General features: G+C 40.5%; 1 protein-coding gene across 1 annotated transcript; it reads right to left on the bottom strand.

Annotated features, from left to right (window-relative positions):
- Positions 1-4,364: 4,364 nt before the first annotated feature.
- On the bottom strand, positions 4,365-12,330 carry LOC311140083 (immunoglobulin lambda-1 light chain-like; the record flags this gene model as incomplete). Its single annotated transcript, XM_084175032.1, has 4 exons — positions 4,365-4,854; positions 5,542-5,601; positions 11,734-12,036; positions 12,327-12,330. The coding sequence occupies 4 exons, from the start codon at positions 12,328-12,330 to the stop codon at positions 4,538-4,540; spliced, it is 684 nt and encodes a 227-aa protein (XP_084031158.1). The 3' UTR covers positions 4,365-4,537.
- Positions 12,331-17,407: the final 5,077 nt, after the last annotated feature.

The raw sequence follows: 17,407 nt of genomic DNA, 5'->3' as shown, positions 1-17,407 counted from the left end.
CTCTCACAGACCTGTTAGTTTTTCTTTAAGAAGCCCTCCTGTTCTCCACTCATTATCTGTATTAACTGCACCTGTTTGAACTCGTTACCTGTATAAAAGACACCTGTCCACACACTCAATCAAACAGACTCCAAACTCTCCACAATGGCCAAGACCAGAGAGCTGCGTAAGGACATCAGGGATAGAATTGTAGACCTGCACAAGGCTGGGATGGGCTACAGGACAATAGGCAAGCAGCTTGGTGAGAAGGCAACAACTGTTGGCGCAATTATTAGAAAATGGAATAAATTCAAGATGATGGTCAATCACCCTCGGTCTGGGGCTCCATGCAAGATCTCACCTCGTGGGGCATCAATGATCATGAGGAAGGTGAGGGATCAGCCCAGAACTACACAGCAGGACCTGGTCAATGACCTGAAGAGAGCTGGGACCACAGTCTCAAAGAAAACCATTAGTAACACACTACGCCGTCATGGATTAAAATCCTGCAGCGCACGCAAGGTCCCCCTGCTCAAGCCAGCGCATGTCCAGGCCCGTCTGAAGTTTGCCAATGACCATCTGGATGATCCAGAGGAGGAATGGGAGATGGTGATGTGGTCTGATGAAAAAAAAAATAGAGCTTTTTGGTCTAAACTCCACTCGCCGTGTTTGGAGGAAGAAGAAGGATGAGTACAACCCCAAGAACACCATCCCAACCGTGAAGAATGGAGGTGGAAACATCATTCTTTGGGGATGCTTTTCTGCAAAGGGGACAGGATGACTGTACCGAATTGAGGGGAGGATGGATGGGGCCATGTATCGCGAGATCTTGGCCAACAACCTCCTTCCCTCAGTAAGAGCATTGAAGATGGGTCTTGGCTGGGTCTTCCAGCATGACAACGACCCGAAATACACAGCCAGGGCAACTAAGGAGTGGCTCCGTAAGAAGCATCTCAAGGTCCTGGAGTGGCCTAGCCAGTCTCCAGACCTGAACCCAATAGAAAATATTTGGAGGGAGCTGAAAGTCCATATTGCCCAGCGACATCCCCGAAACCTGAAGGATCTGGAGAAGGTCTGTATGGAGGAGAGGGCCAAAATCCCTGCTGCAGTGTTTGCAAACCTGGTCAAGACCTACAGGAAACGTATGATCTCTGTAATTGCAAACAAAGGTTTCTGTCCCAAATATTAAGTTCTGCTTTTCTGATGTATCAAATACTTATGTCATGCAATAAAATGCAAATTAATTACTTAAAAATCATACAATGTGATTTTCTGGATTTTTGTTTTAGATTCCGTCTCTCACAGTTGAAGTGTACCTATGATAAAAATGACAGACCTCTACATGCTTTGTAAGTAGGAAAACCTGCAAAATTGGCAGTGTATCAAATACTTGTTCTCCCCACTGTATATCTATACTCCGGACTCCAATATTGCTCATCTTAATATTTCTATATTTCTTCATCCATTCTTTTACTTTTAGATTTGTGTGAATTGTTGTGTATTGTTAGATATTACTGCCCTGTTGGAGCTAGTAATACAAGCATTTCACTACACCTGCAATAACATCAGCTAAATATGTGTATGCGACCAATAAAATTGGATTTGATTTACCCATTTTGCACTGTTTTAACTTCCATTCATTGTTATGTTTTGGTGTTGTGTCTCATGTGTATACTGTATGGTTGCTGCTCTCTTGGCCAGAGCTCATTTGAAAAATGTTTTATCTCAATGTGACTTCTCAGGTTAAATAAAGGGTAAATCAATCAAATGAAATCTTAAGATGCAGAGGAGATGCTGGGTTTCATGTATTGTAATGCTGGTCTACAGAGTCCCAGTGTGTCTGATCAGAGACACAGGAGAGGAGGGAGGGAGCTGAACTCAGTCAGGAACAGAGTAGCAGTCCTGCACAGTGGATCCCCTCTTTTCTCACTGTCAGTCCAATAGTCCAATAGTCCAGTAGTCCAGTAGTCCAGTATTCAGTCCACACAGCTCACTGCACTAACACCACTCTCCCTGCAGGGGGCGAATCATGGCCAATGATCTCTGGAAGGTGGAAACTGACTAGCAGTCCTCTTTTCCATATATATCAATATGTTACCATACCATATTACTATAACACTAATCAACAGACAAAGTTATATATGTTCTTTAGTTACATTAATATGAGTTTTTTCTTTATATTTTCTGCAGTATTCATTATGCTATTGTCTTGCTAAACAACGTTGATAGAGATCATATGTGATAGCCTTTAAACCAATAATAGCATTGTAATTGTACCCTTTTTATTCACTTAATTTATGTACATATTAATATGGACTTCTATGATTATTAGGTGACAATTGTGGGATCAAGATCATCAGATTGTAATGGACTCTCAGTTCTAAGTTTACTGAATAATTGTGGATGGGGAGAAGACCAGAAGCTTATTTGCATAGTGATGATGCTCTCCATAGACAGCATGCTTCAGTGGTCTGGGAGTGTTTATATCCCTGTGAGTTGAACACTTCATGACTGAGAGCTGTCCTTCATGACAACAGAACCCACAACAACCATTACTTTTATCACCATCTTCATCTGGACACTTGCTTTCTGCTTTCAAGGTTAACATTTTCAGAATGTATTGTTGAAAATTAATTAAATCTACAGAAAGGAATAATTTGTATTGATGTTCATATTTATATTCAGAACTATTCATTACTATATGTAATATTTCATTCATATAAATGTTTTCATTCTATTTTTCAGAATCCAGAGGACAGTACACTGTGAATCAGACTCCTGCAGTGAAATCTGTTCTCCCAGAACAGCCAGTCTCTCTGAACTGTAAAACCAGCAGTAATGTGTATGACAATAACTATCTAGCCTGGTACCACCAGAAACCTGGAGGAGCTCCTAAACTCCTTATTTACTATGCTACCATACTTCAGTCTGGGACTCCATCTAGATTCAGTGGCAGTGGAGTTGGGAGTGACATCACTCTGACCATCAGTGGAGTCCAGGCTGAAGATGCAGGAGATTACTACTGTCAGAGTTTCCACTATCCCAATAGTAAACATGTGTTCACACAGTGATACAGAGCCGTACAAAAACCTCCCTCAGTCAGACTGCACAGTGACTGTACTGCTACAGCTGGGACCTACTGCAGGTGCTGAGGGGGAAGAGACAGTGACATGGAACACTGATTAGTAGAGGAGATCAACTGTGACATGTGACAATATGGTTAGAAAGAAATAATTCAGATCACATTACCATCATCATCATTAACATCATCATGGTTATGACTGATAGTATTTGTCATGGGCTCAAAGTGTATATAAAAGTGATTTGATCAGTGATGAAACTTTGAGTAAAGTTAGAAACCATCGGTCAGATCATATGTTCTCCATCATCATCATCAACAGTATCATCATCATCATCATATAATCATCATCACCATCATCATCATCATCATCATCATCATCATCACCATCATTATCACCATCACCATCATCATCACCATCACCATCACCATCACCATCATCATCATCATCATCATCATCATCATCATCACCATCATCATCACCATCATCATCATCATCATCATCATCATCACCGTCATCATCATGTCATGGTTGTGACTCATTACATTTGTCATAGCCTGAAAGTGCACCTATAAATGTTATTTGGTGCTATGAAACATACACAATACCAGTCCATATTCAAGTGAGGTGATGTTACAGTACATAAGCCCCCCTAGATAAAATCCCCATATTTAACTCTCAACCAAATATTGATGTGATCATCTAACATTATATTTTGATGAGCAGGTTACTGACTGTTAGATCTGTGAATGACACATGAAGCTGGGCTTGAATATGAGCCATGTTTATGCACATATCCAATTTAAGTATGATATCCATTTATTACTGATTACTTATTTATCTGTTATGTCTCCCTCCATGAATCCACTATAGAGGTAAAACCAGTCCACTCCCTAACATCTGGCCCAGTCCAGGGTATTTCAGGCAGTGAAACTGTTCATCTGCTAGACTGGAAGCTATGGGAGTGAAACTGAGATTTACATGGACAGGGCTGGGTGGTTCTGCTTGTCCCAAAATAGAACAGTACTGTCGCCAGATGTTCACTCTGTCCCCAGGGGGTTGGAGGTAGATAACTAAGCAATGAGGTTTAGGTCGGATAGTTTTCAAAGAAACTGTGAATCAGGTTATATGCATATATTTCTATATCACTCAACAACATTTAAGATTAACGTCTATTTGGATTTATTGAAATAGACAATGAAAAGATTTGTTCTTAAGGGAAATCTTTATTTCCATCCATTAATCAAAGCAATAAAGCAAACATTCCTACAGTATCTAATGTAAATAAAAAAGAACATTTCACATCTAACACTAATACAACCTCAGTCTACAGAGAGGATTGACACATGAACTCAAGCAAAGCCCTCTGTTAGTCTACATGTCAGTGATCAATAAGACAGAGAACATCTGATCTCAGAACAGAGTCAAAGAAGAGGAACCAGCAGCCTCTCTCCACAGGGCTGTGTGACTGAGGGGTCCTACCCAGAACAGTCAGCCCTCCTCAGGGTCTTGGTGACTGTACTCTGGGATTTCTGCTGGGCTTCACAGGTCACCTCTCCTGCCTTGGTCCACTCCTGGGCAGTGAGAGTCAGTGTGCTGCTCCAGCTGTACAGGCCGTCCTTCTCCTGGACCCCGGGACTGGTCTCCTGCTTCTTGCTGGTCCCGTCCACTTTCCAGCTCATGGTCCAGTCTGAGGGGAAGCCCTTGTTGGCCAGACACATCAGTGTGGCTGTTGTTGTACTGGACAGCTCCTCACTAGAGGGGGGCAGGACGGTGAGGGTGGGGGCACTGTTACCTGGAACAAACAGAACACATCAACTATGTAACTTCATCAAGTACAGCTACAGTAAGAAATTATCTAGAGCAAAGGACACATCAAAATAAAGTGAATTGGAAATGCCTTTTAAATATGAATGTAGAAGTTAGATTGTTTAAAAGATGTGGAGAAAACACTAAAGTAATATGATACAAAGCAGATTTATGAACCAAACAAGTATAAAGTGGTTAAATAACTAGAGTTACTAGTCATATGGTATCAGTTACACATCATACAGATATTGTTTAGGAATGGATCTGATCAGAATAGCCTACTCATATTCATAGTATATTCATCACATATCAGCCATGTTAGATCATGAAGTCGGTTACAAACATAACTGAGACCCTTTGTCTTCACACTAACAGTGAAGTCTACCATGAACACAATTCAACAATGATGAATACTATATCAAATACTATAAAATAGTTATCATACCAGAATTTAGAGTTATAGTCTGCAATTTTACAAATCAGACAGACAAATAAACCTACAATTTATCGTTTTGATTCAATAACATTTTATTTGACAGAAGGCGCAGTCAAAAGCAATTTAAAAAACATTTAAAATATCTAGAATCGCAATGTTTTAATAGAGACACAGTTTAAGAAAGTAAATACCAAAACATTTTATCAGAAACAAATATCAAGAGAGCTTGTTACTTACTTCCAACATCAAGTCTGGTGCCGCTACCAAAAGTGTACCACAGTGATACAATCCCCTTTACTGATCGTACAAAAACCTCCTGCACAGTGGGCAAGCTGAATTTCTTTAGACTTTCGTTCAAATAATTGACTCTACTATGGTATGAATACTTGCCAAGGATGATTTTATCTTGTTCATTTGAACAAGTTTATTATTTTATTTTATTTTTTAGATTTTGCAAAACCTGCTGTTTATTGTACATTTCCTACAAGGTGCAATATGTTGATTCATACAGCTAATCTAAAATGTAGACTAATCACTCTCATCGTTTAAAGGCAGGTCAAGTTGATTAGATGTAATAACATTCGTATTCTAATTGGACATATTATGTGTAAGCATTGTATATTTTTCCCCAAAATCATGGTTAAAAAAATTATGTTAAAAAATCCTCAATATCGAGCCTAAATTGATAGAGAAATTGAAACAAGACATCAAAAGGTGAATAAAACAGTTAATTTTGTGTTTACTTACTTCCAACATCAAGTCTGGTGCCACTACCAAAAGTCAACCACAGTGATACAATCCCTATTACTGCTGGTACAAAAACCTCTCTGTGTTGTGATGCTGCAGCTGTTACAGTGAAGATCACTCATACAGAAACATAATCAACACAAATACACTTTAACATCTTCCAGGTAGAATAAACACTTCATATAATCTGTTTCTAGATAATACAAATATGAATTGTGTCTTAAATCCAGATATGAGTATTTTTTCCTTCTGTGAATCAGGTGTTCTCCTAGTCTGGAGGTGCAGTCCAGCATTAGATCCAGTGTTGCTAGTATTCTTCCATATTGTCCATATGAAAGACAACAGCAGCAGCAGTAGTGATAGTGATCCATGTTGTATATTCCTTTATTAAAGATGTTGATCTCAGATTTAACAGTGGTGGTAAAGTCACAGAGGACAGACAACACTACCAGAGGAATCCTACCAGCTTTAGTTTAGAGAAGTGTTCACTAACTGATTAGAGGACCTTACATGAGAGACCAAGCATGAGTGAACAGACAGTTCATTATATCTGATCATCATCAGAATAAAAATACAATGGTGGTGTGACATAAAAGTTACCATGCATCAGTTATCTGAGTAAACAGTTGCTGTTTGATGTTATTAAAGGGGTAGCAGGTAGCTAGCGGTTAGGACGTTGGCCTAGTTATCGAAAGATTGCTAGTTCAAATCCCCAGGCCGACACGGTGAAACATCTGTCGATGTTCCCTTTAGCAATGCACTTAACCCTAATTGCTCCAGGGTCGAAGTTGATAATGGCAAATCTTGGCCGTGACCCCACTTTCCGAGGTTGTCTCAGGGGGAGTTTGGATATAAAAAAATTATAATAATCTAATTCACACATGTGTATAATACACACATGTACATATGTGAAATAGTACAAATATAAGCACCCACCTAATTACTATTATTATAAAAGCAAGTTTATGCAGGACAAAATATATTCTAATGATGGGAGCCTACTTGGAACCTGAAATAGATTTGAAGCATTCATTTGCATAATGCATCTGCCCCACTGCTCTGTGAGTGTTTATAGCCCTGTGAGTTTAACGCTTCATGACTGAGAGCTGTCCTTCATGGCAACAGAACCCACAACAAACATGACTTGTATCACCATCTTCATCTGGACACTTGCTTTCTGCTTTCAAGGTTAACATTTTCAGAAATTATTGTTGAAAATGAATTAAATCTACATCATCCACATGTGTATCAATGTTCATATTTCTACTCAGAAGTATTCATTACCATATGTAATATTTCATTCATATAAATGTTTTCATTCTATTTTTCAGAATCCAGAGGACAGTACACTTTGACTCAGACTCCTGTGGTGAAAGCTGTTCTCCCAGGACAGACAGTCTCTCTGAACTGTAAAGCCAGCAGTAATGTTTACAACAATAACGTTTTAGCCTGGTACCAACAGAAACCTGGAGGAGCTCCTAAACTCCTTATTTACTTTGCTACAACACTTCAGTCTGGGACTCCATCTAGATTCAGTGGCAGTGGATCTGGGAGTGACTTCACTCTGACCATCAGTGGAGTCCAGGCTGAAGATGCAGGAGATTACTACTGTCAGAGTTTCCACTATCCCAATAGTAAATATGTGTTCACACAGTGATACAGAGCCGTACAAAAACCTCCCTCAGTCAGACTGCACAGTGACTGTACTGCTACAGCTGGGACCTACTGCAGGTGCTGAGGGGGAAAAGACAGTGACATGGAACACTGATTAGTAAGGAGGTCAACTTTGAATATGTTTAGAAAGCATCATCATGTTCCCCATCATCATCATCATCATCATCGTTATCATGGTTGTAACTCATTATATTTGTCATGACCTGAAAGTTCACCATCTTCATCTGGACACTTGCTTTCTACATACAAGGTATACAAATTATGAATATCTAAGTAATGATAATTAAGTAAGTAATGCATGCATATAACAATAATAATGTCTCACAGCATTTCAGAATAAAACCTGATCCCTCTGTCAGGTTGTGAATTTCAAGAGACAAATCTACAATATTTATTGAGATGGTATAACATGATTAGAACTCCTAATCCCTAAAACAGTGTTTCCCAAACCTCTCCTTAAGTACCCGAGGAAGTCCACATATTATTTTATTCAAGAATTAGGACAGCTGATTTACCTAATGAGGGGCTTGCTGATTAGGTGACCATTAGAATCAGCTGTGCTAGTTCTGGAACACATCAAATAAGTGGACTGTCTGGGGGACTTGAAGAGTCGGCAGGTAGCTTAGTGGTTAAGAGCGTTGTGCCAGTAACCGAAAGGTTGCTGGTTCTAATCCACGAGCCGACTAGTTGAAAAATCTGTCGATGTGCCCTTGAGCAAGGCACTTAACCCTATTTGCTCCTGAGTGTCTGCTAAAGAAAAGGTTTGGGAAACACTGCCCTGAAATGACCTGTGGTGCAGTCAACACAAAACCTCTCTCCTGTCAAGCCCTGCTAGAACCTTCCAACACCAACCCAGCCTTTAATTGAGCCCAGCTGAGGCTAGTTTACCAATCAAGGCTATGATTGGCTGGGCAATCAGCCACTCCACTCTTCAAATACACCGTTTAAGAACCAAACTGATACTTTATTGCTTAGTTTAAAGGACTTTAGAGGTCATAATGGATGTAATTGAAGTCAATTTCTAATGTGGTGTAACTGTGAATATTATCATTTTTTATTCAACTTTTTCTTTATGTTGTTGTTGTTTGTTATTGTTGTTTGGTTTTATGTTATTATTTTAACATTATTTTGTTATTGTCCATTTAACTATTCTTGATATCCCAATTTGTCCCTTGCTTGGACATTGGTATTGTAGTTGTCACGTCCTGTATTTCTGTTGGAAAAAATAAACAAAAGGAAGCAAACAGAGCAAAACGAGTTTCAATTGGAAAAATGTAGATAGGTCCATCCCTGTTTCGTTCTGTTTGCTCCTGTTTAAGAAACATTTTGCAACAGAATCGGCGGAATGAATACACCCCTGTTTGCATAGATTAGACACTTTGCATTGGCAGCACATGCTTCAGTGGTCTGGGAGTGTTTATATTCCTGTGAGTTTAACACTTCATGACTGAGAGCTGTCCTTAATGACAACAGAACCCACAAAAACCATGACTTTTATCACCATCTTCATCTGGACACTTGCCCTCTGTCTCCAAGGTATAAGAATGATGAATATCTAAGTAATGATAATTGAGTAAGTAATCATGCTTATCTCAGGATAATGTATTCATTACATATTTCAGATAATAAAAAGTGTTCTGTTTGTTTCTCTCACCATTTAATATTCAGAATCCAGAGGACAGTACACTCTGACTCAGACACCTGCAGTGAAAGCTGTTCACACTGGAGAGACGGTCAACATTGGCTGTAAACTCAGCAGTGGTATTTACGGGAGTTACCTGCACTGGTACCTACAGAGACCTGGAGAAGCTCCTAAACTCCTCATTTATTACATTAACAGCAAGTTCACTGGGACTCCATCTAGATTCAGTGGCAGTGGATCTGGGACTGACTTCACTCTGTCCATCAGTGGAGTCCAGGCTGAAGATGCAGGAGATTACTACTGTCAGAGTTACCACTACATCAATAGTAAACATGTGTTCACACAGTGATACAGAGCCGTACAAAAACCTCCCTCAGTCAGACTGCACAGTGACTGTACTGCTACAGCTGGGACCTACTGCAGGTGCTGAGGGGGAAGAGACAGTGACATGGAACACTGATTAGTAAGGAGGTCAATTTTGAATATGTTTAGAAAGCATCATCATGTTCCCCATCATCATCATCATCATCATCATCATCATCATCGTTATCATGGTTGTAACTCATTATATTTGTCATGACCTGAAATGTCACTTAAAAAAGTTAGACATTTTGAAACAAAATATGTATGTATTTATTTGTATCTTTATTTTTCCAGGCTAGTCTCATTGAGATTAAACATCTATTTTATAAGAGAGGCCTGGACAAAATAGCAGCACACAAAGCTTTACACACAATTTACAACATAAAACACAAAGCAGTTTTAAACCATACATTGACACATTGAGAAGGCAATAATTATTTGGGGAGATGTGCTGCATTTAGGGGTCAAAACGTTGACAGCCCCCCACTTAAATGTCCATCATAGTTTTTACCCTAGCTACAGTAGTCAATCAAAGAGATGAGCTCCTGCAATTTCATGTCCCTTTGAAGCTCCTTCCAAGTGGAAGGGCCAGAGAACTGGAACACTTTTTTTACCCAGCTCTGTACAGGCCTCAGGCACAGTCAACAAGACACAGTCATGTGTAGACGGTAGTTGTAATTTGTCTGCTGGACAATTTAGGTTCACAGGTCAAATGGGAGCTATTACCAGTCCACATGAGAAGCCAAACAAAAGGTGTTATGACCTCAACATTACTTAAAAGTTACAATCACTTCAGCCCCACCAAAACAAGTTCCCAAATTGACCTCACAACCAAATGTCTAATTTTAATGGATGTATAAATCTACAGCAAAATATTAACTTTTTGTCCCGAGTAGGTTACTGACTGCTAGACCTGTGAATGAGACCTGATGCTGGACTCAACCATGAGACACATGTACACTATCCAAATACACTATCTACACTTCACTATATACACTACATTATCTACATTATCTACACTTCACCATCTACAATATCTACACTATTTACATACACTATCAACACTACACTATCTACATTATATACACTATCTACATAAACTATAATACTCATTTTTTCTGTCATTAATTACATGATGGCATATCTGTTATGTCTCCCTTCCTGAATCCACCATAGAGGTTAAAACCAGTCACTCACTCACATCTGGCCCAGTCCAGGATATTTCAGGCAGTGAAACTGTTCAACTGCTAGACTGGTAGCTGTGGGAGTGAAACTGAGATTTACATAGACAGGGCTGGGTGGTTCTGCTGGTCCCAGAATAGAGCAGCACTGTCACCAGATGTTCACTCTGTCCCCAGGGGGCTGGAGGTAGAGAAGATCTGGGGAAATGTAATGAAGTGTAGACTACACATTGTTGAAAACCATTGCTACAACATCTAATTTAATAAAATCATATTAGGAATTAAACATTAAAAATATACATATTTTATGGAGAGTAACTATTTAGAAGTGTGGGTTCTGAGAGCAGATCTTAGAGGTATTATTATCAAATATCACTAATTATCATCACTGGTATTGATGCTACAGTATAACAGGATCATTCAGTTGTAGAAATGATTGCAGAGTATTTGTTGGATCAGATGCCCGTTTAATTCTGTTTGAAAACATGAGAGTAGCTATATGCTACAATGCTGAAATTATGAAAGAAGCTGATTGATCTAAATTAGTATGAAATGTGCTGCCTATTCATGAGATAGTGATCACTGGAATCATGATTAAATCAACTCTTGGGGTTATATTTAAAGCAAAACAAGCTTTATTTAAACTCAGAGGCAAGAAGACATGCACAACTTAATCTCAAAATAGTTCATTTAGCACATAGCACTACTGATATTATTCACTATATACTATAACATTCAGCTCTGAAACACTAATGTTTCCAGAACTAGCACCATGTGGTGACTCTCTAGACCCCTACAATGGCTTCTAGACACTACAGTGACTTCTCCGGAAGGCGGCTGAATCACTGGTGTCGTCATGGTTAACCCTGCAGGTGTACACCTCTCCCTCTTCCCAGAGTGCCTTGCTAAGGGTCAAGGTGCTGCTGCGGCTATAACGGCCGCCCTTCTCTTCTTCTGTGGTGCTCAGGACCCCCTCTGTTAACTCCGCCCCATCCACCTCCCAGCTCACCATCGCCCCCTGGAGGGAGTAGCCGCTCAGCAGGCAGGTCAGTGTGGCCGAGCCCCCGGAGAGCTGCTCAGAGGACGGGGGGAGCAGAGACACTGTGGGCCTGACAGAGGAACCAGCTGGAAGAGAGGAGAGAGAGGAGGGTCAGCTACTACTACTCTATAATGGAATAAATTAGGAGAGGAGAGGAGAGGAGAGGAGAGGAGAGGAGAGGAGAGGAGAGGAGAGGAGAGGAGAGGAGAGGAGAGGAGAGGAGAGGAGAGGAGAGGAGAGGAGAGGAGAGGAGAGGAGAGGAGAGGAGAGATGGTCAGCCACTATACTACTACTACTACTACAACATTAGGAGAGGAGAAGGGAGAATAACTGCCCCGAGGAGGGGGGAGAAAAGACCCTGGCCATGTAAAAATACCCATACTACCATACTAAATAGTATGCGAAAAAATATTGTTTTCTAGGATATGAAATTCGAACATTGTACTCAGAATACTCCATCTAATGCACGGTTGCGTTGACTCCAGCCATTTGTTCATTTTAGTACATCCTGTCAATGTATCTGATTATCAGCTGTTGTCGAACACGTGAGTCAGAAAAGACGAACGAAATCTACTACTGTTCATCAAAAGCCAAAATGAGTATGCAGTTTAAGTATATAGTACGCTAATATGGGGTTTCTGACACGGCCACTGTGATATCAGTGAACAAAACAATTTCAGATAAACCATAAAAAGTATAAACAACTAGCTACAGTACAGACAACAACTAAGAACACTTCATCTATAAATAAATAGGCAAATGAAAAAAAGTCTAGACCGATTTTTAGACATAACATGTATGGTACATTCATGCTGTACAGTTGAGCCCACGTAGAGCAACACAACTCTGAGGGAAGGTTTCCCGGACACAGCTTAAGCCTAGTCCTAGACTCAAAAGCACTTTCAATAGAGATTCTCCATTGAGTTTAGTATTTTATTTCAGGACCAGGCTTAATCTGTGTCTGGGAAACCACCCCTAAATCAAAAAAGACATGCAGTAAACAGATACAACATATAGTCTGGATAGAGTATCAATTAATATTCACAATATAAAATCAGATATGAAAACTACATATGAATTTATTTCAAATCTACTCTGAGATACAGTACAAGCCCAAAATGACCTCAAAAAAACTATTCAGAAATATAGATGAGGGTCACCTGTAAACTGTGTTAACATCTACTATGAATACAATACAAATTGTTTCTTATATTATAGAAATAGTAGTTGCTACTTCTCAACAGAACAATGAGCTGACATTCAATACTGTATATTAAAATGTGCACTTTTGAAATTGCATGTTTGAATACTTATGGTTTTATTTCCAAATAAGCTTGGTGGTAAGTAAACAATTCTCTCACTTCGGTGACTCTGCCCTCTACCAATCTACCAATCTGACCACAGAAATCTCTAAAAAGATATAGCCTAAAATTATTTACTCTGAAGAAGATGATAACGTCTCATAACGTTGTTCAATAACATGAATACATATAGTTTTATGAGAGAAAGACAAAAATTGACTTAATTTTCAGCACCATTTTTGTGCCGCTTCCAAATGTCCACCACAGTGATTCATTCTGGTGAAGTCTCCATACAAAAACCTCCTTCACACAAGAGTGAGAACCTTCATGCACAGAACACTCTCAGTACCATCCTGATAGTACTGAAGTTTTAGTATAACACAATAGGGACTGATAGTCCTGAAGTACTAGTATAATATAATAGGGACTGATAGTACTGAGGAACTAGTATAATACAGTAGGGACTGATAGTACTGAAGTACTAGTATAATACAATAGGGACTAATGCAACAACATGTTTCAGCTCAGCATTCAACACCATAGTGCCCTCAAAGCTCATCACTAAGCTAAGGATCCTGGGACTAAACACCTCCCTCTGCAACTGGATCCTGGACTTCCTGACGGCCCGCCCCCAGGTGGTAAGGGTAGGTAACAACACATCTGCCACACTGATCCTCAACACGGGGGCCCCTCAGGGGTGCGTGCTCAGTCCCCTCCCGTACTCCCTGTTCACCCATGACTGCATGGCCAGGCACGACTCCAACACCATCATTAAGTTTGCCGACGACACAACAGTGGTAGGCCTGATCACCGACAACGATGAGACAGCCTATAGGGAGGAGGTCAGAGACCTGGCCATGTGATGCCAGGCTAACAACCTCTCCCTCAATGTGACCAAGACAAAGGAGATGTTTGTGGACTACAGGAAAAAAATGAGGACTGAGCACGCCCCCATTCTCATCGACGGGACTGTAGTGGAACAGGTTGAGAGCTTCAAGTTCCTTGGTGTCCACATCACCAACGAACTATCATGGTCCAAACAAACCAAGACAGTCGTGAAGAGGGCACGACAAAGCCTATTCCCCCTCAGGAGACTGAAAGGATTTGGCATGGGTCCACAGATCCTCCAAAAATTATACAGCTGCACCATCGAGAGCATCCTGACTGGTTGCATCACCGCCTGGTATGGCAACTGCTTGGCCTCTGACCGTAAGGCAATACAGAGGGTAGTGCGTATGGCCCAGTACATCACTGGGGCCAAGTTTCCTGCCATCCAGGACCTCTATACCAGGCGGTGTCAGAGGAAGGCCCTCAAAATTGTCAAAGACTCCAGCCACCCTAGTCATAGACTGTTCACTCTGCTACCGCACGGCAAGCGGTACCGGAGTGCCAAGTCTAGGTCCAAAAGACTTCTCAATAGCGTCTACCCCCAAGCCATAAGACTCCTAAACAGCTAATCATGGCTACCCGGACTATTTGCACTGCCCCCCCCCCCCCCCCCTCTTTTTACGCTGCTGCTACTCTGTTAATGATTTATGCATAGTCACATTAACTCTACCCACATGTACATATTACTTCAACTACCTCAACTAGCCGGTGCCCCCGCACATTGACTCTGCACCGGTACCCCCCTGTATATATAGCCTCCCTACAGTTATTTTATTTGACTTCTGCTCTTTTTTTCTCAATACTTTTTTATTAAAAAATAAATGCACTGTTGGTTAAGGGCTGTAAGTAAGCATTTCACTGTAATGTCTGCACCTGTTGTATTCGGCGCATGTGGCCAATAAAATTTTATTTTATTTTATTTTATTTAATACAATTTCACAGACTTACGGTATAAGGTATTTAAAATATGATAACAATCTGTATATGTATAAGTTAACAGTTATGAATGTGGGTCCTTACCAGGAAGACTATTTAGGCGCAGGAGGTGTGAATCAAAGAATTGGGTTTATTTGGCCAATACAGCAGTCTGCAGCAATGATTAAACCAAATACAGTGCGACTTAAATGCGATAAATATTTGGAAAAACAAAACACACGGGTGAATAACCCGGCGATAAAAGTCTCATAATGCTCAACATGAGCTAGCGACACCTCCACATGGAACAATAACACACAAATACATGGGGGAGCAGAGGGAATAGTTATACAGAGACTGATGAGGGGATATGTACCAGGTGTGTGTGAAAAACAAGACAAAACAAATGGAATGATGAAAAGAGGAGCAGCATTGGCTAAAAGGCCAGTGACGACGAACGCCGAAGCCTGCCCGAACAAGGAGAGGAGGCAGCCTCGGAGGGATCCGTTACAAAAACAAGCTTTATTTGAACTCAGAGGCAAGAAGACATGCACAACTTAACCTCAAAATAGCTCATTTAGCACACAGCACTACTGATATTATTCATTATTATACTGTAACATTCAGCTCTAAAACACTAATGAGAGGAGAGGAGAGGGTCAGCTACTACTACTACTACTACTACTACTACTACTCTATAACATTTTTAGAGGATACGGGAGAAAAGACTGTGTTATCAGTGAACAAAACCATTTCAGATCAACAACACACACAGGATAAACAACTAGCTACAGTACAGAGACTAACAGAGAACAACGAAACACTGAATCTATTAAAATAAACATCAATGAAAAACACTGGACGGATTTTTAGACAAAACTATATATTAGATAAATGTATGTTACATTCATGCTCTACAGTTTATCAAACCAAGAGCAACAAAACACTAGGAGGGGGTTTCCCGGACACAGATGAAGCCTAGACCTAGACTAAAAATCACTTTCATATAGTCTGGATACAGTTGACCTGCAATACTGTACAGGATATAATGTCGCTGGAGGAGAGATGGCTGCCGTTTTATGGGCTCCTAACCAATTGTTCTATTGTGTGTGTTTTTTCACGTTATTTGTAACTTATTTTGTACATCATGTTTCTGCCACAGTCTCTTATGACCGAAAAGAGCTTCTGGATATCAGGACAGTGATTACTCACATCGTACTGGATGAAAAAATGTTCTTTAACAAGTCGGACGTGAAGGATTTACTTCAGACACCCGACAAGGCCCAAATCCCCGCCATTCGCATGAAGTAGAGACGGTGATATCGGGGACATAGTTCAGGGTGCCTTGTAAGTATCCGACGGCGAGTGGGTAATCTGCCTCTATCATCAGTCCTGTTAGCCAACGTACAATCATTGGATAATAAAATGGATGAGCTCCGATCAAGAATATCCTACCAACAGGGCATTCAAAACTGTAATATCTTATGTTTCACCGAGTCGTGGCTGAACGACAACATGGATAACGTACAGCTGGCAGGGTTTTCGGTGCATCAGCAAGATAGAACAGCTACCTCCGGTAAGACAAGGGGTGGCGGTATGTGTATATTTGTAAACAACAGCTGGTGCACTAAATCTTCTATTAAGGAAGTCTCAAGGTTTTTCTCGCCTGAGGTAGAGTATCTCATGATAAGCTATAGACCACATTATTTACCAAGAGAGTTTTCATCTATATTTTTCGTAGCTGTCTATTTACCACCACAAACCGATGCTGGCACTAAGACCACACTCAACGACCTATATAAGGCCATAAGCAAACAAGAAAATGTTCATCCAGAGGCGGCGCTCCTAGTGGCAGGGGACTTTAACGCAGGGAAACTTAAATCAGTTTTATCTCATTTCTACCAGCATCTAAAATGTGCAACCAGAGGGAAAAAAACTCTAGACCACCTTTACTCCATACACAGAGACGCGTACAAAACTCTACCTCACCCTCCTTTTGGCAAATCTGACCATAATTCTATCCTCCAGATTCCTGCTTACAAGCAAAAACTAAACAGGAAGTACCAGTGACTCGCTCAATACAGAAGTGGTCAGATGACGCAGATGCTAAGCTACAGGACTGTTTTGCTAGCACAGACTGGAATATGTTCTGGGATTCTTCCGATGGCATTGAGGAGTACACCACATCAGTCACTGGCTTTATCAATAAGTGCATAAATGAAGTTGTCCCCACAGTGACCGTATGTACATACCCCAACCAGAAGCCATGGATTACAGGCAACATCCGCACTGAGCTAAAGGGTAGAGCTGCCGCTTTCAAGGAGTGGGACTCTAACCCAGAGGCGTATAAGAT

This window comes from Coregonus lavaretus (genome assembly GCF_964263955.1).
Source record: "Coregonus lavaretus genome assembly, chromosome: 13".
In the NCBI taxonomy this organism is placed as follows: Eukaryota; Metazoa; Chordata; class Actinopteri; order Salmoniformes; family Salmonidae; genus Coregonus; species Coregonus lavaretus.
Note: the sequence above shows the minus strand (reverse complement) of the source record. Positions and strands in the feature narration are given on the sequence as shown.